At 40.5% G+C, this 24815-nt stretch overlaps 2 protein-coding genes across 9 annotated transcripts in view; both read left to right on the top strand.

Moving 5' to 3' along the window:
- mbnl2 (muscleblind-like splicing regulator 2) overlaps positions 1-7416 on the top strand; it is a 45962-nt gene extending 38546 nt beyond the window's left edge. For 2 of the 8 annotated variants that reach the window (XM_057330773.1, XM_057330778.1), the window contains 3 exons: positions 315-350; positions 1026-1120; positions 3993-4129. In XM_057330773.1, coding sequence (XP_057186756.1) covers positions 315-350; positions 1026-1120; positions 3993-4007 — 146 coding nt within the window. In that variant the 3' untranslated portion in view covers positions 4008-4129. Of the gene's footprint in view, positions 1-314; positions 351-1025; positions 1121-3992 lie in introns of all 8 variants that reach the window. The other 6 variants (XM_057330772.1, XM_057330776.1, XM_057330775.1 and 3 more) reach the window with 3 other exon arrangements.
- An 849-nt stretch (positions 7417-8265) lies between these two features.
- rap2ab (RAP2A, member of RAS oncogene family b) lies at positions 8266-22377 on the top strand. Its single transcript, XM_057331937.1, has 2 exons — positions 8266-9143; positions 19795-22377. The coding sequence occupies exons 1-2, from the start codon at positions 8830-8832 to the stop codon at positions 20030-20032; spliced, it is 552 nt and encodes a 183-aa protein (XP_057187920.1). The 5' UTR covers positions 8266-8829; the 3' UTR covers positions 20033-22377.
- Positions 22378-24815: the final 2438 nt, after the last annotated feature.

Below are 24815 nucleotides of genomic sequence, written 5' to 3'. Positions count from 1 at the left end.
TATATGCACCGCAGTGTTTCTCGGTCCGGCTGTATAATCTCTGTGTTTTCTGATCTCGCACCCACAAGCGGTCGTTGTTGTTTTCTCTCGAGGCGCATGACCTCTTCTTCTGCTCTAATTTCACAACGCTAAGCTTCTGTCCTCTCACTGCGCGGCCCGGTATCGATCGTCACAGAATACTTCCCTGCAGTTGTTTCGTTCTTTTTATGGGAACGATGGTGATCTGGATTTCTATGGCGTTCTGTGGCTGTGTGTCTAATGTGTTTTTGTTTTTCTTTATTAACTTCTCTTCACTCTTGACTGCATGCTCACAGGGTCAGTTCTGTGCATGGCTCCTGCTAGCAGCATTGGTAGGTTCCTCCTCGATCTGTGTGTCTGTGTGTGTTCTGCCTCACCTCAGTCGCTCTTACAGGTGAACCCGAAGCTCATTGGACGACGATGATGATGTCATAACACCTGTTGATTGAGTTGTCAGAGCTTCTGTTCACCTGCAAGACTCTCTCTCTCTCTCTCTCTCTCTCTCTCTCTCTCTCTTTTTGGGGTTTTTGCCATTTACAGTATTTCCTTTTTTGACATTCATTAGAAATGATTTACAGTGGAAAGTACACGAAAGTCTGTGTTTATTTGATGATGCATAATAACGGTTCATTATTTCTATTAAAAGCACACAGCCATTGTCTTGTATCACAAATCGTCATTTTTATTCTTTATAGTTTGACACCAGAAAGCGTGCAGCGTGTAATAGTTTCATGTGTAGGCACAGGTGATTATGCTAATGCATATGTGATTATAATCCGGCTTCTTTTTGTTTGTATTTTTCCCCTCATGCTGCTCTCGCTTTTGCATTGTGGTTGCATGCCATCTGCTGGTGTAACCGAACGGTGGCTCGCTGCTCCGTTTATACACGCCATGCAAACAAACTAAACCAAAAACAAACAAACAACCCTGCCAAACACCTGTTGCCACGGTTTCCATAATGCTCCACCTACCTGTTCATTGCTTCCATGGTACCCTTCCTGAAAAAGTCCCCATGATGTACAGTGCTACGCCTGCTACTGTCTCTGGCGCAACAACTCCTGCCACAAGTGTCCCCTACGCAACAACAGCACCAGCCAATCAGGTTTGCTCCTTTTAAAAGCTTTCTTTCATGAATCCCCGAGCTCTGAACAAGCACTCTCCCGCCGTCGCCATGGCGACCCATCATTGTGTCTCTAAATTCAGTTGCCAGGAAAGAATCGTTTGGGGACGGATGGGTGCTTATTCAGAGCTCACACATTGGCAAACAGTAGTTGTGTTGTGTTGCATTATTTCTTGTTTTGATCCGCATGTCCTTGCTTTATTTTGATGCGGAGAGATTCTCCTCATCCGCACATGTTTATGACAGACTTCACACATGTAATTCCCATTGGTTTCTTTCATACGTCGCCACGCTGTTTCTGGGTTGGTTTGGGGTACCGCTCGGACCGCTCCCTCGCTTCAGTGTTGTTCATCAGGGGTGGAGTAAGGAGACTCGAAGGGCTTTTAACCGGACTCTTCCTGTCAGCGAACGGACGTTTCCTGTTGTTGCAGAGAATATTCTCTGGAGTCAGGATCTGGGACATTCAGGGTTATTTGTAGACTTGTCACGTGAAATCAAAACCTGTTTCCTGAGGGTCTCTCTCCAGCCAAATACGTCGGGGGTCATCAGCGCCCCCTACCGACAATACAGAGCACAACAACTCAACCCTGAACATTAAAGGGGTCATATGGCGCGAATACGTGTTTTTCTGTGTCTTTGGTGTGTTGTAAGTTGCCCATGCATGTATTAGACACGTAAAAATCTACATCAGTTGGTGGTCTGATTTGACTGAGACCGCCCAAATGTATACGCAAGTAAGGTGGGCGTACCTGTCAGCACAATTGAAGAGGAACCTGATGTTCCAAATATGGTAAGAGGCGTTACATTTCCGTCACACGCTTGGAGTATTCCACCAATCACTACGCACTGGTTAACTGGCCAATCACAGCACACCTCGCTTTTCAGAGCAATGAGCTTTGTCAAAAAATCTGTGCTTTTCAGAGAGGCGGAGCAAAGAGGAGATACAAACATGCACGGTGTGTGGAAAATACAGCGTTTTTAAAACCTTAAATCCTGTATACACATTACATTACATCTAAAACAAACCATAATATTCCTTTTAGCCGTGTCATATGACCCCTTTAACATGTAAACAAAACGAAACAGAATTTTAGTCAATCATGTGTCTTATTCTGAAGGTTAATCGGTGACAGAAATAAAAGAAGACATCAACACTCTTGAGAGACACAGATCTACAGAGGCTTTCTTCATCTTGTGTTTGCTTGCGTCAGGTCCAGACAGACAGACACGAGGCATCACTGCAGACACATGACTTGAATAATAGAGAGAGAGACAAAAAAACAAAGACAAAAAGAAAAATGAGACTGAAAAAGAATAAAGACTGACAGGGAGAGAAAGAAATGATAGAGAGAGCTGTGTATTACACAGGAGAGATAATTAAGCTGAATTAAAGTGATAGTTCACCAAAAATCATTTGCTCACCCTCATCTCATTTCATGCCTGTATGACTTACTTTTTAAAGATATTTAGAGGAATGTTAGCAATTTTCAATTCTGTGGCATCATTGACTGCCATAGTAGTCAAATGTGCCGAAGAACTGTTTGTGTTCAACAGAACAAAAAAATATACAATGTTTTTTTTCCTACTATGGTAGTGGATGATGTCCCAGAACTGAAAATTGCTAACATTCTAACAACTATCTTTCTTTGTGTCTAACAGAACAAATAAATGTATACAGGTTTGAAACAACCCGAGGGTGAGTAAATGATGACAGATTTTTCATTTTTGAGTGAACTGTCCGTTTAAGGTGATATGCAGCAGTCAGTGTTTGACCTTTGACCTTGTGAGTCTGTGTGTTTAAGGGTGGAGCCAGTCGAGTTGTTAATGTGAGAAGTAGGGGAGCAGCGCCCCCCGCTGGACACATCATAACTCTACGTGACTCTATTGAATAGTTTTTGTTCTTTTGACTGACATCACATAACTCTTTCTGATTCAACACACACGCAGATTAGTTACACACAGTTTCTGTTGTCCTGCATGTCTTCTCTCTGTCTCTCTCTCTTTCGCATTGCTTTCCCATCATGCCGCGGTGTCTCAAGCTGTCACTCGCCACATCATCATCTGGCCTGATGTCAGCGCTCCTGCTGTTCATTCTGATTTTACTCTTTCATTAAATACGTTTGCTGGGTGTCGCGCTGCCTGCTCCTCTCTCATGTTTTAATTTACAAATGAATTCAGGAATTAAAACAACGCAATTTATGTGACATGTCATAGGGTTGGAAATCTAAGCTAATATAAAACGGTTATTAGAGATGAAGGAAAGACATATACAATGGTGTGATATTGCACAAAAACGGTGTTTTTAAGAAAATGTTGAATCAGTGTTGTGTTCACAGTCGATAATAATGTAGCACAACACAACAGGAATGACGTGACTGGGATCACAAGACCTTGCCGAGTCCCATCTTTAATAAAATCTCTAAGAACATTTACAGACATGAATGATGTTTGTCATATCCTACTGCCATACTACACGCGTATTAACCTCTCTATCCCACAATGCAATGCGCTCAACCGTTATCCTGTATAAGATTGGATACCGCTCGCTGAATGATGTGACCGGAGTGTTTGAAATGCACATGGTCGTATCTTATGTATTCTTTCACGTGATGGTTTTAAAAGGATGTGGGGTGTAGTATGGCAGTATTCGTATCCAAACACAACCTTTACATCTGATATACTGCACAGATGAAATGTTGGATTGTGGGAAGAGAAAACACGAGTATAAGATGTTGACTGCACTGCATACGTGACGCGACACATGAACACCATCCAGACGTCACATAGAAACACTCCAGACGCGTGTGCTTCATGGCTAACGGCTGTTCGTTGTTCTCTGCTTGTGTTTGTGCAGATCATCCTGAAATAAACCACAGAAGAGGACTGGGCTGTCAGGAAAGCGCTCGGAGATACCCCAAAACATCCCAGTGTAAATACAACCTGCCCTCCCCTATAGAACTACAGCAACCTGCATGCTAAAGAGTACACCAAACCAAGCACACACACACAAACACAGTATACCTGTTATTCTTCACAAACATCCGGCTGCTGAATAGATTATAAACAAAAAAACACACAGTATAAAATATAAATATAAATATATATGGATGTATAGATGTATGTTGATGTACAGCACGTTTCATAGAGACATACAGTACGTGAGAATTCATTTCAATGACTTGATGTCAGATAATGTGTACTTTTCTCCCATATTTGTTTCAATCAAATCAAATGCACAACGCACACCCAAAAACGGGCGAAAAGCAAAAGACGTTTGCACTGTTGGGAGTAGTGCTCAAGTGCTGGATCGTCTTGAATCGTAGGACGCTTTCTGAAGAGTTTGTCTTAACCATCCTCAGCGCAGAGGACACGGGATTGATTTCATTTGAAAAACAAACAAACACAAACAAAAATAAAGCTGAATGTGACGGGGCAGACGAAGAGATGTCTGCAGATCGATTGAATGTCTACTGGTGGAAATGCGCTCGCGTGTCTCCTTTCCGGAAGTTCACCTGCGACTCTTCATTCCCAACGGCCAAAGAACGGTTTACAACTCAATAGTGCGCATTCGACGTCAACCGACAAACTTCATCAGTTTGGGAAGTGTGAATGTGGCGAACCTCGTGCCATGAAAACGTCTCAACGAAGGACTGCGTTTAATGCCTACTTGATGCTATTTTTGTTTTTGTTTTTAATGGGCGGTGAATGATTTTGATGCGTCTGTGTGGAAACACTGGCCATCCGGGAGTCGACGGTGGCTTCTGTACCGTGCCAAGGGCTTCATTTTAAACTGGAGAGCTGCTGTAATCTCACACAAGTCCTGACGGACGGACTAACCCGGCGTCTGGACGAAATGAACGAGGACGAGGCGCAGGACACGTGACGTCACCGTAGACTCGACACGTGGTGAACGGAGGGCAGTGCACCCTCGCCGCTAAACCTGTTTTATTTGATAAACAGTAGAAGTGCCTCAAAAATATATTTTACACAGCAAGCGTCTTGAAAAGATCGACTATGTGCGGTCGGGTGTAAAAAAAACTGTATGGTGACGAAAGCAACGCTCCCAAAAAATCCTGGCCAATTTGAAAAAAAAAAAACGATCATCACATGCTTTTGAAAATGTTCAACATCATTTTCTCCTGAAGATGGAATAAGTTGGCGTCGTAGTCTGAATGTTTGTGTTGTTTATTCAAGTAGTTTACATTGGAAATGTAATTGGTTTGGTCAGGACGAGCTCAATGTCTGTAACATGATGATTGTCATTGCAGTGTGTTTTACACAGAGAGAAGATTGGAGGTTTTTGTTTTGTTTTTAAGTCTGGACTGTCGTTTCCTTCTAACAGCGTTCTTTAATCTGTTTTATTTACACCTGGAATCTGGATGAATGAATACACACGGCCTTCTGTATCTCTCCCTCTTTGTGATGGACGGCGACGCGTGTGCGTGCGTGCGTGCGTGCGTGTGTGTGTGTGCATGCATGAATGCGTGTGTGCGTGTGCATGCGCTATCCAATCAGAATCATCATGTGTTTCATGGTGCTCGATTAACAACGACAATCCACACAAACATTTGCTTTAGCGGGAATGTGGCACTGGTCTTACAACTTTGTTGTTTTTAAGTCACGAAAGTTTTCTTTTTTGCAAAAGTTACAGTTTTAATGTAATTTTTGAGGTGGAAAGTGATTTAAAACGATTTTAGTTGTCATTCATTTTATTGTATTGTTTTGTTAAGTACTAGTCACAGAACAACGGTGTAACCTATTTTAAAATGAATGTAATTTATTAAGCCCGGTTTAGCTACGTGCGCTCGTCCTCGGTTACGACGGCGGCTTCTGCCGTAAGCTCAGCCAATCAGGAGCCGGCTTTTCAAATTGTGACGCAATCGGACATGGCGCCGCAGCGTAAGCCGGGCTATAGATCTGCTTGTGTTATGTAAAGATGTTTATTATATAGGTAATGTTTTACCAAAAAATGATTAAAATTGAACAAAAAAAGGAAAAAAATATAATAGAAAAATCTCTGTAGTATAATAGTTCTTTCATAATAATAATATTAAGTTGTTGCCGTGGCAACCTGCAGTTGCAAATACTACATTTTTGGTATTTTTGTAAATGATGTAATTGTTAAGTTGATTTTTGTTTCTTTTTGTTTTTCTAGAGCACTGTACAATGTTAGATTGTAAAGCAGATATTGGAACATTTCTTATTTTTTTGTCAAGATTATATAACCGGGAGATTTTCAGTAGCATTTATCGGCCTCTTTAATGGTGTAACGTTTAAGATGTATTAATAAATACTCACCGGTTACAAATAGTGTGACGTAACTTAAGAAACAGTCCCACAATATTATATCAGTCCAATCGACTAGCCTTTTCTTTTTGATGATGATGGTGATGTAAAGGATCTCAAGTAGTGCTGAAGATTGGTTTTATATTATTTATGAAAATTGTCCTGGTTTGTTCAACATCTAATGACTGCACTTTGATTTCATGTAACTGTAAGATGATCATTCAAACAGATGCACAGTGAAACACAAATCAAACATGATGATTCTTTTATCAGTTTTGTTACACCAGACAACTAAATATTCTGTAAGCATCTTGCATGGTATTTTATGTCAAATAAGAAGTTATTTTCAATTTAATTTAATCTAAGAAAAGAAAATATTGAATGTTTCTATCTACACTACAGAAGTAAAAAACATCTGCACATTTGTTGAAAGTAAGGGTTGTTTTTCATTTGGGATTTCTCATGCAGGAGAAACACTGTTGACTGATGGTGTGAAGAAGCACTTTTTGTAAACTGAGCAGACACAGCGTATCCAAACACTTTGCCTTACCTTTAGTCCATTGTTCTCTTGTGTTCTCCTGTGTCAACAGAATTTACTTCACATCTTCATTCAGATACCAGTATACTGGACCTATAACTAACAAATGTAAGAGTTTATTGTTTCTCAACATTTTCAGCGAGAGGTTTGATGCTCTTGAGATGTCACGTCAGACTCAAAGGATTGTGGGTATTTACGCTGTGCTGCTTGACTTCCATCAGTAATGCAGAAGCCCATCCACACACACACACGTTCACTGATTAATATGAGAAGAGAAAATTATTAAGCAAGCCCTCTTTGGAAAATATTAGTTTTCATGTAACCATTTAAAATGTTTTATTTGTGCATATATATTATGTGCTATTTTATGTCATATAGTCAAAAATGTTTTTGGTTCCTGAAAAATAGTGTAAAATCTATTGAGACAAAACCAATAAATACAAAATAAAAAACGCGAGTGTCTGTTGTTTGTGCGTTTGTTTTTATATCGCATCTTTACAACCTGAAACGTTAATAGTGGATTATTTAATAAGAATTAATATTTATCTTATAAATATGTATACTGTATATATCAGAATGACTGTTTATAGTTTCTGGCCATATTTCTTTTGGTCTTTATTTAACTTTGTACAATTAACAATTAAAGCCCAGTTTCTATCTATCTATATTATTGGATAAGCGTTTGCACGGAGGATCTTACAGATATTTACACCAAATATTTATGAACGTCATTAAATGAAATAGCATGAAAGTAAATGACGTAGCACATTCAAAATACGTTTGGTTTTCAACTATAAAATGATCAATACAACGATTGCGTAGTTATACTACGGTATGCGATTGTTGAATGTTAGTAAAACGTGTCAATGTAATGTGCTGCTCTACGCTCTTCTAGGACACCTGTGTGAGTTTAACGGGAACTCGCTTCATACATCCACAAAAAACGCATTAGTAACCAGGTGCTTGCTTCAATCTTATTTAATCCATACCCAAAGTAAACATCGTGTTGGAGGACAGAATACATTCTGCTGTCATCACTGTGCGAACAACAAATCAGAATCTGCACCTCCATCAGTGCGCACAATGGCCGCATCCCTGGTGATTTCTATTTCAGGGACTGATGCGGGCGCTGTTGCCATAGGAACAGCATCCCCAGCCATCCCTTGTTGACACGTTTCTGGCAACCGCCTCTGATTAGTCGCTTGCCAAGACACGTAACCAATTCCAACAGAGCTAAGGGCAAAAACCCCGCCCAACGGAGTGAACGTCGCCGTATAGAAACTCACGGGCGTGGCTTACGGCAATCCTCGCTGCCCATTGGACGCCCCGGCCATCAACGATGCAGAAGCACACCTATCTTGGAGGCCAGACTGCGTGGTTCGGCTTCAGTAGGTCTCCACCCGAGAGTATGGCGGTCGGAGACGCCGTGAGATGTGGATGCGGGGATATTTAAGACAGGGTGGCTGAAATAACGCGTCAGGTCGCGCTTTTGCGCCTTCTGTCGTGAAACGCAGCAGCATCTTTAAGGACCTCCACACGATGACACCCCTTGGGAAGAACGCGTAATGCCTCATGTGTTGTTCTTTACGCGATGCGAGACTTTACTTTGACCTATAACATGCGCGCAGAGTCGTTTCTTTAAGCAGATGTTGGGCCGTACACGCGCTCGCGTTCAGTTGGAGATGTCATGAAGTCCGCGCATCGGTTCTTTGTGCGTCTCGGTGAGCATTGCAACACGGCCGGTGTGGCCATGGCTCGCTCGGTGTGCTCTCGACATCTGCAATATTCAACGCAAGTTCCTCGTTGTATCTGATCGGATCGGACTCTGTTAGCTGGCTCAATCGGACGCGCGTTACGTCGGTGCGCAATGCGCGAGTACAAGGTGGTGGTGCTCGGCAGCGGTGGCGTCGGGAAGTCCGCTCTCACGGTTCAGTTCGTGACCGGGACCTTCATCGAGAAGTACGACCCGACCATTGAAGACTTCTACCGCAAGGAGATCGAGGTGGATTCGTCCCCGTCGGTGCTGGAGATCCTGGACACCGCCGGCACCGAGCAGTTCGCGTCGATGCGGGATCTGTACATCAAGAACGGCCAGGGCTTCATTCTGGTGTACAGTCTGGTCAACCAGCAGAGCTTCCAAGATATCAAACCCATGCGAGATCAGATCATCAGAGTCAAGAGGTTTGTTCGTCGTTTTTTTGATTAAACACAAGCGTCACGATAACGGACAGACATAAAACGCGCGTGGAGTAGCCATAATAAAGACGCACAGATCCTTTCATATGGTAGACTTACAGAAATGTTTGCTATTGCTTCTGCTTTAGTGTACTGTGCAATAGCTTCTATTGTAATCTTCACATCATTTCACGTCAGGCTTACAAAATTTGCTTTTTCCATGTCGGCTTTCACGGACATAACCTACACAACCACTTTAAACAGAAACACAGACATAAACGGAAGATTCAGAGAATCACGCTGTCATGACGTCGAACGGAAAAGCTGTCCACTGAAGGATCTTATGACTTTTTTTTCAGCGTGTATATTTGTACTGTAATGTCGTTTCGTTAACAATGGAGATGTATACGGTCACCTGTTGACGTGACGTCACAATAGTCATTGGCCACATTATCACAGTCATCACGGCACATTTTCATGAAAATGTCAACTTTAATCGGGCCAATTTGGTTTTGGCGCAGTTAGATCATTAGTTAGTCTTCGAGTCTTTTGTTGTCTGCACTCTGGAGTAAAGTCACTTTTAAAAGTAAAGGTCCCTAAAACATTCAATTTATAACGAACATTTAAAGGGATGCTTCACCCAAAAATGAAAGTTCTGTCATCATTTACTCTCCTTCGAGTTGTTCCAAATCTGTATAAATGTCTTTGTTCTGATGAACACAGAGAAAGATATTTGGAATAATGCTTAAAACCAAACAGTTCTTGGCAACCATTGACTCCCACAGTAGGAAAAATACAACGGTCGTCAGAAATGCTCCAGAACTGTTTGCTGTCCGACATTCTTCAAAATATCTTCTTTTGTGTTCAACAGAACAAAATAAGTGATGAAGTATTTTTTCCTACTATGCGAGTCATTGGTTGCAAGATCTGTCTGGGTATAAGCATTCTTCCAAATATCTTTCTGTGTGTTCATCAGAACTAAGACATTTATACAGATTTAAAACAACTCGAAGGAGAGTAAATGACAGAATTTTCATTTTTTTGGTTAAGTATCCCTTTAACATGAAGTTGTTTTATCTTCATTTGTGTTTGACTCTGAAGAGATTGTTTTTTCATTTACAGAATGTGATTATTGTTGGCTGTGATATTGGCTTTTGTCTGATGCTTGTACATGTGGTGACCTTTAGCATCATCAGACATACATACAGTACATACATGCAGCTCGTGTGCTTTATAAGTCAGTTCACAGGTCAGTTTTATATTGTCAAGCATTTGCAGTGTCATTTATTTTACATATTACTTTTGCCTGGTGTACTTTTTGTTCAGAGCAACAAAAAATTCACAACAACAAAAAAAATTCTTTCTTCTGTATAACGCAAAAGTAGATTGGAACAGAAATTTTTAGAGTTGAAAAAGAATGGAGAAGTCAACAAAGCGAATCTCTGTATAATCAATATATTTAGTAATCTGTTCTATATCTACGTCTGTATATTAATATAAATCTTTTTAAATCTACAGTCTTAACAAAAAAACCCACCAGATATATTTTTTTATATTTTTACAGGACACTGTAGTTCATTTTTGTAAGTGAGGATCACAGAATAAAGTAAATTGTGACATATTGTACCCAACAATCCTTCATACAGCGGACTACTAGTAAAATTGAAATTATTCAGACACTTTGACATGTTTTGCTGAAGTGTTTTTGTCTTTAATTGCTAATGTGACCTTTTTACACCACAGACAGAACAAAATGAAGCATTGCTTGGTCGCCCTAAATTGGTATTAAATTGTGTACTTAGAGTAACTATTGCAATCTCCTTAAAAAGACATTTCATGCAGTGTGTAATGTTGCTGTGTGTGAATGTGAGCAGTCTGCCAAGTTGTAAAGTGAACGAATAACAAAGTTCTTGGCTTGGGGAAAAAGGAGTCGACTCTGAATCACGCGAACTAGTCGTCTGTCGTTCTAACTTCAGTTCCGGGTCAGATTTGCGTCACTCCGTGTAATGCCCGCCTACGTTCCATTTGCGACACGGCACGCGGTAGACCAATCACAGCAGACTAGACCATCTGACCAATCAGATCAGAGTAGGCTGACAGAAAGGAGGGGATTAGACCGAACGAATCATTTGAGAGTCAGTCAAGAATTAAAGTAAAAATAACTGCCTATTATTAGAAAATGAAAGTGTTTTTACACCGTGTGTGTACGTGTACTTGTTGTCGGACACTCCATAAACCAAAGTAAGACCTTAAAAATCACAAAATATGTACTCTTTAAATATACCAGCTGACAGCTATACAACCTAATCCATTACATCCCTTTCTATCAAAGTTATCTGACATTATCAAGATGAATTTTTTCTGACGCATATTTTATTACCGTTTTCTAAACTATAGCGAATAAACTGTGTGAGAATTGTTCAAAGTGTCTGAATACATTTTGGTTTGACTGTATATCTACTGTATATGTCCGTCTGTATGTATACAGTATTTATAGGTCTTTTGGTCTAGATATCACAGTATATGTGTTTTGAGGAGCTTTGCGTTAGGAACAGACTGAAAATGAAGTACATTATTCACTCATTAGATTCATTTGCTCTTTAGGTTCAGTTGTGCATCCACACGAATCATGTTTGACAAAGTGTTTATATGCTCTCCTACTTGTAAGTCGCTTTGGATAAAAGCGTCTGCCAAATGAATAAATGTAATGTGATGTCAATGTAAATGTTTGACAACAGTTAGTTTCGTGTGTTTTATAAAAAGTCTTGCAACTTTCTGTTGATTCTCATTCAGGCACTTCTGCTTTTCATTTCCAAGAGATCTTTTCTTTCAGGAAAGTTTGGAAGACGTTTCTCTATTTTGTTTTTGTTCCAGGCTGTATCAGCGTGTGGTCCGCACCAGCATTTACAGCCAAAAGCATCCCAGCATGCCTTGCTTCCAGCAGGCTCCCTGTAGACACACATCTGTTTTTATGTTTCTAGACTCTGAGGGTTGAAGCGTTACCGAGCAACTCGTCCGTGAAGCTTTAAAGCGCTGGACAGAGCGATAGAACCCTCACTTTCTGACAGACAAACAACAAAATCAAACTAGTGTTTCATCCATCAGTCATACATCACACGTGAGACTCATTTCAGCATTTCTAGTGTGGTGAAGTCATTCACTAATGCATTTTATTCATGAATCACCTGCTGTCTTACATTCACATGAAATCGTTCTTTAGTTTTTAGCACAAACTTCACTGCCACTGTCTCTGCAAACATCATTGAATTCAGAAATTCAGCGCTAACAGTGGCATGCAGATTGTCCTGGCGAACGTTACGGATGTGTGCTGTACGTGCTTGTCAGTTCCATGATGTATTTACTGTCACGCTGCCTCTTTGCAACAATGCTGAATTATAATGTCATGAATTGATAGGACAGAACCCAATTGCAGACAGCTCTTTAAACAAAAACCTTTATTAACAAAACCTGAACAGAAAAATCCCTCGAGGGGGAAAAACCGGACCAAAACCATGAACACAAGATTCAACTTTTAACTAAAGGACTTGCAGGGCAGACATGACGTGGCAGGGGAATAACAAAATGGTCCAACACAAGACGGAAAACACACAGGCTTTAAATAGGGAAGAAACTAGGGGAAGGTAACCACGGCAACAGGTGAAGGGTATAAACTAGTGACGGGATAATGAATAAGGAAACGAGGGGGTGGGGCTATGGCGGAGGACGGGAGAGCACATGGCACGATCAAAGGCCATGTGCTTCCAAAACAACCACAAGAAATGGGGCTGTCATGATCTGGTTGGCCAGAACAAGAGAAACAGCTGCTAGGAAGGCGGGTTCATGACAGAAATGCATTGAAGTTGAATTGTATTTAAATGATTAGTTTGATATTGATAGATTGTGTGTGAGTGTGTGATTTTTATCTGTGGGAATGTGCTTGTGTTGTGTTGCGATTCAGGTATTAAACACAGAAGAATAATTCACCATCGAGCAATAACCTCACACAAGTTAAATGAATAAATGCAGCGTCCGTCTGTCGCTACATGAAGAGAGAGCGTTCACGCTTTAATGATTTTCTAAGAGATGTTTTGGGTCATTAGACCTGGAGGAGAATTACATTCACTTAAGCATTTATCATCACATCACTGCACTCGATTATTTTAATTGTCCAGACATTAATATGATAATAGACTACGTGAGATGACACCCAACAGCATCGCTGAATTAAACACCAGAAACTCACTGATCTGTGCATGACATCAGTTTTTTGTGCCTTCATTAATAATAACTCTCAACTGCTGTGAAGAACCCAGAATAAGACATTTGATAACAACTAAGTCATATATCATGTTGTAACTGTAAGTAGTAGACCATCCGGGAATCTTTCGAATACTCTTTTCAACATACTACGATTTGTGGACATACTAAGTCTACTTTCGAATACTATTTAGGCCGGATAGTATGCCGATTGGGACGCAGCATGTGTGTGTGTGTGTGGCCGTTTCTCAATATGCGTTCTTCCTACGGAATCCTCTTGAAGTCCCAGAAGTCACTGTGGTGCGCCTCGCAAGACCGGTCTCCACAAGAACACAAGTCCGTTCTTTGCGTTCTTGGAATTGACAAACGACCTGTGTGTGTGCGTGCTCGCGTGTAAATCGTTCATCTTCTGTATCCCATATTTGGAGTTTCTGCGCGAGAGTGCCCTCTGGCTTTCGGATGTTGCGGCATTTAACCGTAATTCATCGAGGAAACGGAGCATAAGGGGCGATTCACAGTTAGCATCTAAAACCGTGCGGAAAATGTGAGTCGCACTGCTTTCTCCTTTTTTCAAAGCGCCTAGGTGTTTGTGCTCTCTTGGCGTCTGTCGTCGTTAAGCAACCATGGGCTACATAAGCCGTTAAGACGAGGAGGTATAAACAAAGGATATATTGATTATATGCACTGAAAATACCTTGCAATAAGTCTGCTACAAGATTTATTTATGCTGTTATCATCTGTGTCTCCATCTTCACTGAGCTTGTCTATATTGGCTGGTTGGTTCTTGTCACATGACCTGCGATGCGCTTGCGGCATTCTGAAAAGTTGTAATATTTTCATCTCGATGCAGTCCCTGCGCGCCTAGAAAAATGGTGAGCATCGCACCGCGTGTGCATCGCGACCGCGTTGTCCCCTATTTGAGCGCGCTTGCCACGCGTCTACATTTAAAATAACGAATATTCACACGCAAAAGATGCGAAATGTGAATCGTCCCTAATGCGGCTTTCAAATAGGGCACGGAATGCCAACTTGAATTGACATATGTCTCCATGACACAACGTTTCTCCTGATGTCCCTATTCAAGTGCAAATTGTGTTGTGCAGTTCCAAAATTCCGACACACACAGTAGCTGTTCATCCATTTTGTTTTCTGCGCATGGATGCCTCGTTTCTATTGGCCGCGCGGGTAATCGTCACAGAGCGCAGCGGCAAAAGTTGAACTATTTTGAACTTTGACCGTGGCGTGCACACAAGCTCGACAGCGGTGCGCTGTGCGTGCACTTTGGTTGATGCAGCAACAAACCACCCATGTGCTGCGCAAGCCATTGAAATTAATTGGTTTCAAAGCACAGCGCATTTTGCGTCCTATTTGAAAGCCGCATTACACAGCGCATTCTGTGTCCTATGTGAAAGCCGCATTACGCAGCGCATTCCGCATCCTATTTGAAAGCAGTATTATGCAGCGCATTGCGCGTCCTATATGAAAGCCGCATTACGCACGCATTCCGCGTCCTATTTGAAAGCCACATTACGCAGCGCATTTCACATCTTATTTGAAAGCCACATTACGCACGCATTCCGCGTCCTATTTGAAAGCCACATTACGCAGCGCATTTCACATCTTATTTGAAAGCCGCATTACGCAGCACATTCTGTGTCCTATGTGAAAGCCGCATTACGCAGCGCATTCCGCGTCCTATTTGAAAGCCACATTACGCAGCGCATTCCGCGTCCTATTTGAAAGCCGCATTATGCAGCGCATTCGGCGTCCTATGTGAAAGCCGCATAAGAATTGCACAATATATCGTCCCAGCTGTAAATCCAATAAAAATGGTTCATATTTCCATGATATACATACACAACCATACAAGAATCACAGACACCGATTAAAAACGAAAAAAGACTTTCTTGAATGCACTGTAAATTATCTCTGGGTTTATGTGATGAAGAACATCGGCTAAATTGAGGCTTGAGAAAGAACAGCAGGTTGTTATTGTCTGTTATTTAGAATAATAACACGCTTCATAAATGTCTGAAGAGTCACATTAAAAACACATCTGAATGTAACCAACTGTAACAGAGAACAGACGTGAAAGAGAGCGAGAGGTTTGTCAAAGTTGACCTTCTTTACACTGCGTTCCAAATTATTATGCAAATGATATCTTTCTCTGGTTTTCCTAATTTGTCGATGCAAATGACAGTCAGTATAATTTTCAAGTAATCAACAGTTAGGGTACATTTGGAATTTTATTGAACAAACCTCCCACTGACAACAGTATTTATTTAAAAAATGAAAAACTCAAAATGCACTGTTCCAAATTATTATGCACAACAGAGTTTGAAAACATTTCATAGGTTGTAAAAAACTGAAAATGGTCATTTGTTGAATTTGCAGCATTAGGAGGTCATATTTACTGAAATCAAAAGCTATTTCAATCAAAAACATCCTAACAGGGCAAGTTACATGTTAACATAGGACCCCTTCTTTGATATCACCTTCACAATTCTTGCATCCATTGAACTTGTGAGTTTTTGGATAGTTTCTGATTGAATTTCTTTGCAGGATGTCAGAATAGCCTCCCAGAGCTGCTGTTTTGATGCTAACTGCCTCCCACCATCATAGATCTTTCGCTTGAGGATGCTCCAAAGGTTCTCAATAGGGTTGAGGTCAGGGGAGGATGGTGGCCACACCATGAGTTTCTCTCCTTTTATGCCCATAGCAGCCAATGACACAGAGGTATTCTTTGCAGCATGAGATGGTGCATTGTCATGCATGAAGATGATTTTGCTACGGAAGGCATGGTTCTTCTTTTTGTACCATGGAAGAAAGTGCTCAGTCAGAAACTCTACATACCTTGCAGAGTTCATTTTCACACCTTCAGGGACCCTAAAGGGGCCCACCAGCTGTCTCCCCATGATTCCAGCCCAAAACATGACTCCGCCACCTCCTTGCTGACGTCGCAGCCTTGTTGGGACATGGTGGCCATCCACTACTCCATCCATCTGGACCATCCAGGGTTGCACGGCACTCATCAGTAAACAAGACTGTTTGAAAATTAGTCTTCATGTATGTGTGGGCCCACTGCAACCGTTTCTGCTTGTGAGCATTGGTTAGGGGTGGCCGAATAGTAGGTTTATGCACAACTGCAAGCATCTGGAGGATCCTACACCTTGAGGTTTTCGGGACTCCCGAGGCACCAGCAGCTTCAAATACCTGTTTGCTGCTTTGCAATGGCATTTTTGCAGCTGCTCTCTTAATCCGATGAATTTGTCTGGAAGAAACCTTCCTCATTCTGCCTTTATCTGCACGAACCCTTCTGTGCTCTGAATCAGCCACAAATCTCTTCACAGTACGATGATCTCGCTTAAGTTTTCGTGAAATATCTAATGTTTTCATACCTTGTCCAAGACATTGCACTATTTGACGCTTTTCGGCAGCAGACAGATCCTTTTTCTTTCCCATATTGCTTGAAACCTGTGGCCTGCTTAATAATGTGGAACGTCCTTCTTAAGTAGTTTTCCTTTAATTGGGCTCACCTGGCAAACTACTTATCACAGGTGTCTGAGATTGATTTCAGTGATCCAAAGAGCACTGAGACACAATACCATCCATAAGTTTAATTGAACAATATAAAATTAAATGTTTACGACACTTAAATCCAATTTGCATAATAATTTGGAACGCAGTGTAAATGTTTACATGTCACACATGACTTCTTCTTATGTCCATCTGCACTTTTATTAAACAATATTTAGTATGTAAACATTTTCAGTGAAACATCATAGAAAAGAAACATCACAGAGAGACATTATTTCAGGGCCCGTATTCACGAAACATCTTAAGGCTGAAAGTAGCTCCTCCTAACTTGCTGATTTAGGAGAAACTTTTAAAAATAATGGCCGTGTCAGTCCTAATATTAGGACTCCTAAATTTTTGTGCTAAGAGTATTTCACAAAGCGTTTTAGCGCTAAAACTAGCTCCTAAACCTGTGAGACGTTAGGAATAGTGAAGACGACTCCTAAGTCACTAAGACCAAGATTTCATGACAATGAGCTTAGCCATGAAGACTATGTGCTAACTGTGTTTATGAGACAGGCAAAATGCTTACAATTAGCTGAACATAGTATAGTTTTTTTGCAAAAGATAACTACAATCATGTTTATTGTGTTATCATGGTTTTATTGTGTTTTATTGTATTTGTTAGCTGTATTTATTTTTAAATTATTGTAATACTTTTACAGCGGTTTAGGAGAGCTCTTAGTGGTAAGATGAAATGTTTTGTGAATACGGGCCCTGAGCAATAGAATTATTCCTGCTGTCACAAATAGGATAATGAACTCAAAAGTAAATATTGTCGTCATTTATTCTCTCTCATGTGGTTATAAATCTGTATGTGAGTCTTTCTTCCGTGGCACACGACGGAAGATATTTTGAGAAATGTCTCAGTGGTGTTGTGTTCATTCAGCGGAAGTCAATGGAGTTCAGTGTTGTTCTTCAAAATATCTTCTTTTGTGTTCTGCGGAAGAAAGAAACTGTTTGAAATGACATGAAGGTGAATAAATGAGGGAAGAATTCTCATTCATTATCTCTTCACACGCCGCTGGAACAAACACTAAATATGTCCATCAGTTTTACTGAAGCTCGGCTCTCTCGTGCTCAGTTTAACAGGTTGTGAATGTGTAGCAGGAGTTTTCGGCTCTTGTGGAATAGATTCTGTCTGATGAACTCTTGAAACTAGGGATGCACCGAATCTAACATTCTTGGCCGAAGCCGAAGCCGAACATGATGTGAAACACTTGGCCGAAGGCCGAATAATACCGAACACCGAATATGGTTTTTGCATTTCTTCTATTTATTAAGCTATTTTTTCACTATTGCACAAACTGAATAGTCAAAATTTGCTTTTAAAAATTTGTCTTGCTTTTCAATAAAATACAATACAACTTAATATAAAATTGAGCAAAACAAAATACATTAAAACAAAAATTTAATAGCCTATATTAATTAGGCCTATAACTGACTGGTAAAAGAATGTAATGTAAGTTACTCTGTACCCCTACAACAAAACAGTTCATTAAAAAGTGTCATTCCACATTAGGCCTATAAACTAAAAATACGAATAAACTAAAACTGTTGGATTATTATAGGCTACGTTGCAAAATGATTGTAAGAAAAAAAAACATCGAACGCAAGCTATTCTGACTGATGCTGACTGACAACCATATCAGTTCACGTCTCTCCTGCAAACTCCGCCCACAAAAGCTGACTGTTCTCTGGTGCACTCGTGGCCGGGATGCACAGAACATACTTTGACAAGTTGTTTAGTACAGGGAACTGTGTGCGCGCGACCACTGTATGATGTCAAAGGATGTCGCGAGCGGCGGGGCTACTGTCAGACAGCCCTCCGTCTGAAGTAAAGTTACCGACCGGTAAATACGCTTTCATTCGGATATTTACTTCCGTGCGGCAAGTCCCGTGTGTCTTTCTCTGACACTTTAAAATGCTCCACACACACGCACACAGCCAAAATGTTTGCGGAAGTAATAAAGCGCACACATGTCTCTGTCTCTGTCTCTCTCTCTCTCTCTCTCTCTCTCTCTCTCTCTCTCTCCTCTCTCTCTCTCTCTCTCCCTCTCTCTCTCTCTCTCTCTCTCTCTCTCTCTCTCTCTCTCTCTCTCTCTCTCTCTCTCTCTCTCTCTCTCTCTCTCTCTCTCTCTCTCTCTCTCTCTCTCTCTCTCTCTCTCTCTCTCTCTCTCTCTCTCTCCTCTCTCTCTCTCTCTCTCTCTCTCTCTCCTCTCTCTCTCTCTCTCTCTCTCTCTCTCTCTCCCTCTCTCTCTCTCTCTCTCTCTCTCTCTCTCTCTCTCTCTCTCTCTCTCTCTCTCTCTCTCTCTCTCCTCTCTCTCTCTCTCTCTCTCTCTCTCTCTCTACTCTCTCTCTCTCTCGCTCTCTCTGCTCTCTGTCTCTCTTTCTCTCGTCTCTCTCTCTCTCTCTTTCTCTCTCTCTCTTCTCTCTTTCTCTCTCTCTTGTCTCTCTCTTTCTCTCTCTCTCTCTCGTCTCTCTCTCTCTCTCTCTCTCTCTCTCTCTCTCTCTCTCTCTCTCTCTCTCTCTCTCTCTCTCTCTCTCTCTCTCTCTCTCTCTCTCTCTCTCTCCGCTGGTTGCTAGTTGATCGTTTCTCGAGTCATGTTCGGTAAAATTATTCGGCCATTTCACATATTCGGCCGAATACCGAACATTCGGTGCATCCCTACTTGAAACAGAAGCAGTTTTTTATGATCAATAGTTCCGACACATCACATCATTCCCAAACCTGTTATTGAATGTCTGGGATCTCTGTGATCGTGTGCAGTGACAGACGGGCGGATGCTGATGGTTTTGAGTTTCTGCTGATGTTTCCTCACAGGTACGAGCGCGTGCCGGTGATATTAGTGGGAAATAAAGTGGATCTGGACAACGAGCGTGAGGTTTCGTCGAGCGAGGGTCAGGCTCTGGCTGAAGAATGGGGATGTCCTTTCATGGAGACCTCGGCTAAGAGTAAGACTATGGTGGACGAACTGTTCTCAGAGATTGTTAGACAGATGGATTACGCTTCTCAGCCTGATAAAGAAGACCCGTGCTGTTCCTCCTGCAATATACAATAACCCCCCGACCCACAGCGATGAGGCTTTTCACAGGGGTGGAACGCACGAGTACACTTCAGCGTCAGACACAGACCATAGAAGACAAACCGAACACACTACAGCTCAATGGTTCTCAACTGCTTTGCTTTCATCACACATTCAACGTCCTTTAACTCACACAACCATATAGATTCGCTTCTCAAAGTGTTAAACCCTAAACTCAGACACGTTCAGATTAATGCAGTGTTGGGTTTCATCTGCTTGATAATCAGGAATAATGCAAAAGAGTTATCATGCCGTGGATTGAAGAATGCAATTCTGCATCCGGACTTGTCTTGTTATTTAAACCGGTCTGATGGTGAAGTCATTTAAGCAGACCACACCAGCCGTGTCGTTTTTAATTGCAATTTTAAGTGGAAATTAGAAAAATGGTGGGTAAGGGACCGTGTAAAAAGTACACACACTGCTGTAAAACAAACTCACATTTTTATTCATCGAACGGTCAAATGTCATTTCATGACAACACGGCAGACAGATGACGCTCGTTTTGGTCAGCTTTAGATGTTAACTTTATTTTAATGGTCACTTTAAAGTGTAGCTGTAAATGCTCTCTTGAGTCTTTAATTCACTGCACACGTTGGGTATTTTGCTTCTACCTTTTTGACCTGTTCATGTTGACATCTTCAATATGACGTAGGCCTTTTACAAAGTAGCAATTGATATCATAAAGTTTCATCAGACGCAAACTTTTGACATCAACAACAAAAGATGATGTGTTTGCAAACGCGCCTATATGATTAGTTGAATTTCATGAACTTTGTCTCGCTGTTGTCTGCGACATTATCCAAACAGTCACGTTCCTCCAGTTGAGAACCACTGATCTTAAAAAGGTAAAAAAATCATCAAAATATGAAATCTAAAACAGAGAGGTTATAGGAATGCACTGTTTCTTTTACCTGCACGTATTCACACGTTAAATGTACTTTTGACACTTCTTAGATAGGATTGCTTTTATTTCGCTGTTTAGTTTGCACATATAGAACCTGATGTCTTAAACTGCCACTAGACTCTGGAATAGGCAGAATGAATTTGTTTTGTTCTTCCAAATGGCCCACTGTCATGTGACCCACAGTGAAGGTGAAGTTTCCTGCGGCTTTCAGATCTTCATGAGTGTGCAGGCGTCCCGTTACTGGTGCGTTCAGGGGACTTTTTCTTTTGAGAAAACCAAATAGGATGCCAGAAAGCACTTTGCTATTAATTGTTGTGTCCAGGTTGATTTCCGAAACTCCTGGAAATATTCTTTTTTGATTGTGATTGTTGTGATTTGTTTTTAATAAGCAGCTCGATACAGAATGTTACATAAACTGAATGGTGTATTTTGATAACGTAGTAAAACAATCACCAGATTTGCTGTAGTATAGAGATTTTTAATCCGGTGGCAGAATTTCTCGTCCTTCCACAGACGGGATGCAAACTGGTTTCACATCACTTTTTAAAGCAATAAATGCTCAAATCCTTAATGTTCTATTTGATCATTTTTATTATTGTAAAGGTTTTTTTTCTATGTAATATTAGTATTTACCTATTACAGCTTACTACTCTGGCGTAATATTCTTATTTTCGTTTTAAGTGAGTCAAACGAAATTTAATTGTATGTTGATTTCACACTTTCAAACTAAATGTAGACCACCTTTTTATTCCACGAATGCTCTGGTTTTGACCCTCGGAACGGAGTATTCTTAACACTTTGAGCTTTGTTGAGGTTGTACAGGCAAACACAAGAGAAACAAATACAGCGTCGGTCTTGATGCATCTGTGACAAGAATAACAAAACAGATTCATTTTCTCACACCTTTCTCAGGAGAGTTACAGGCTACCAAATCCGTTGTTAAAGATAATCTGTTTTTAGAGGTTTTTTGTTTGTTGTATTTCTTTGATCATTGGAATATACAATAATAATATTCTTCAGCTGTATTGTCTTAGGTATTTTGGTATTAAAGTTATTTGGTATTACGGAACAATTCATTTTCAAACTTTCATGTGTGTTCAATCATCCAGAAATGTAAAAATGTGTATAAATGTGTATAGGAAAGCAGTTGCTGAGTAGTTCATAAAAACAGAGGCCGAACGTACAACATGTTGATTTAGCGGTCACGTGCATGGCTAAACATTACTGTTTGTGAACACATGAACACGTCTCTCTGGATGGTCATTTATGGGTGAATCTTTGCCATGCAGACCTGCCGTTTGCCTTTTGAACTTTCATCTTTAATCTTATATTTTTTTAAGTGAACAACTCTTCCACACGGTAAATGGATTGTGAATATGGTTTCATTTGACACAACAATAAAAAACAATCTTATTCACAGATGTGGCTTGAGTATGGCTATTAACTGTCTCTCTTGAATTGTACCAGTGAATAAATTTCAACAATTTTACCAGTCTGTTTATACCATTTACATTACATTTATGCATTTGGCAGACATTTGTTTCTGAGTATGTGCAATCGCTGGGAGCCAACCCATGACCTTGGTGTTTTGGCAACTTGACATTTTTCAAGTTTTCACCGTGTAATTTGTTCATTTCTATAGTCAGATGTAGATGCTAAGAGAGCAATACTCTCAATTTACAAAGCATTTTATTGGACAACATCATGGACGCCACCCTCGCCGTGTCTTATCTATATTTCTGGAATGACTGGTTGTGTGTTATAAATGTAATGTTATTTCTTCTTCATTTTGGAAACGGAGAAAACAGATTTGAACCAAAAAAGCTTGAAGCTAAAAACATTGCGTTTCATGCATTTAGAGCCACGTGTAATGCAAGTTTACAATAAGAAATGAACATTTGAGTATAGCGATGATTAAGATGTGTTTGATCTCCAGAACTGAATGTTCTCGTCCACATTACTGTTGTATTGGTGGATTGAGTTGTGTGTTTTTCGTGTGTGTGAGTGAGATGTTTCACAGGAGATTTCACACCACCCACTACAGGCTTCTCTGAGACTCTGGATTGATGGAAGCGCATGTGAAAAGCAGATCTACAGAGGACGAGATTGGCTGGAGGCGACATCGCTTGATGTCATGGCAACAGTGCGATAACATTACATGCTGTCTGTGTGTATCTGTGTATTTATGGCAAAGAAGAAATTAAAGCAGAAACATGGTCGATACTTGCACAACTGCATTCCTCTGAAGTTATGAATTGGCATTCACAACCTGTTTTACGTTTGTGATGTGATGTGCATTTTCAAATGAAACCAAGTGTATCTTGACTTGACTGTCTGTTGGTCTTTGAGGTAACAGGCGAATGAAGGGTGGAACAAAGACCGGTGATCTTGGTGCTCTTCGAGAAAAAAACAAATCTAGACTTCTTGATCACAGTCTGGCCAATTGATAACACTGACATTGACAAACAATCCTGGAAAGCAAAGATGTAGAACAGATCAAACTGATGTGCGTTCTCCTTTACACACGTGAAGAATACCAAAACATCAGAGATGAAGGCATCCGAAAATCACCCACAGACATAAAATACTTTGGGCATATGTGTGCTTGGGTGTAGTTATAGAAGCGTGCGAGGGATCTTTTTTACATCACAGTATTCCTTTTTTTGGCATTTTCAGTGTGATCCATTTTCCTCATTTATAAGTCTGTACATGGCTTTGTTTGCTTTGGATGGAGAGAAAAGCAGTTCTTCACCTACATCACTGCGCTCTATGAGAATATGCATCTTCCAGATGTGACAAAAACAATCTAGAAATGATCAATAGTCTTGTGGGTTACACTTTATTTTACAGTGCCCATGTTACAGTGTAATTAAACATTTAAGTACTGAGTAATAATAATTAACTACATGTAATTACTATAGGGTCAGGGTTAGGATTAGGGTGTGGTTTAGGGTAGTTAACATGTAATTATGCATAATGTATAGTAAATACTATAGCAAATACATGTAATGTGTAACAAGGGAACCGTAAAATAAAGTGTTACCGTCTTGTGTTATATATTAGAGAATATCAAGGTTTGGATGTGCCCATAAAATGTTCTTTGTGACGAAAAAAAGAAGATTCTTCAGATGATAAAAAAGTTCAGTCCAAGAACCTTGGACTGAACGCTTCTTTGTGGAACCAAAAATGTTTCTTCTATGGCTTCGCTGTGAACAACCTTTTAAGCACCTTTATTTTTAAGAGTGTACATAAATAATCTGTTTGTGAGAGACTATGTAGCAGACCTCAGACTTGTCGAATATTTGAATAAATTATTTTTACAATAACCGCCGCACGTATATAAATACATCACATCCTGTTCTTCAAAATACACTCACACACACACACACACACACACACACACACACACACACACACACACACACACACACACACACACACACACACACACACACACACACACACACACACACACACACACACACACACACACACACACACACACACACAATTTATATAATAGCCATAAGGCAGATTTCAGACACCAGCACATTTACAACATTACATTTGTGACATTTCTGACTCTTTTTCTCCTGAGAAATATCTGAGGCACACGAGATGTTTCCATTTGCTCTTCATTTAATCTCACTAATGTGACTTTCTGTCTAATGTCTCAGAAACAACGGGGATATTAAAGAGATGTCATCTGGGATCTTTCCTATAGTTCACAGAGCTGACTGATGTCATTATGAACAGAATATGATGGTGGTTTTTGCCATTATTATTCTGTATCTGCAGATTCTCTCTCTCTTGTCTTTCTTTTCCAGTGCTGCTATTTTCACTCAGTTCTGGTCG

Source organism: Triplophysa rosa, linkage group LG4 (genome assembly GCF_024868665.1).
Source record: "Triplophysa rosa linkage group LG4, Trosa_1v2, whole genome shotgun sequence".
Lineage (NCBI taxonomy): Eukaryota > Metazoa > Chordata > Actinopteri > Cypriniformes > Nemacheilidae > Triplophysa > Triplophysa rosa.
This window is presented reverse-complemented; position numbering and strand designations above follow the sequence as displayed.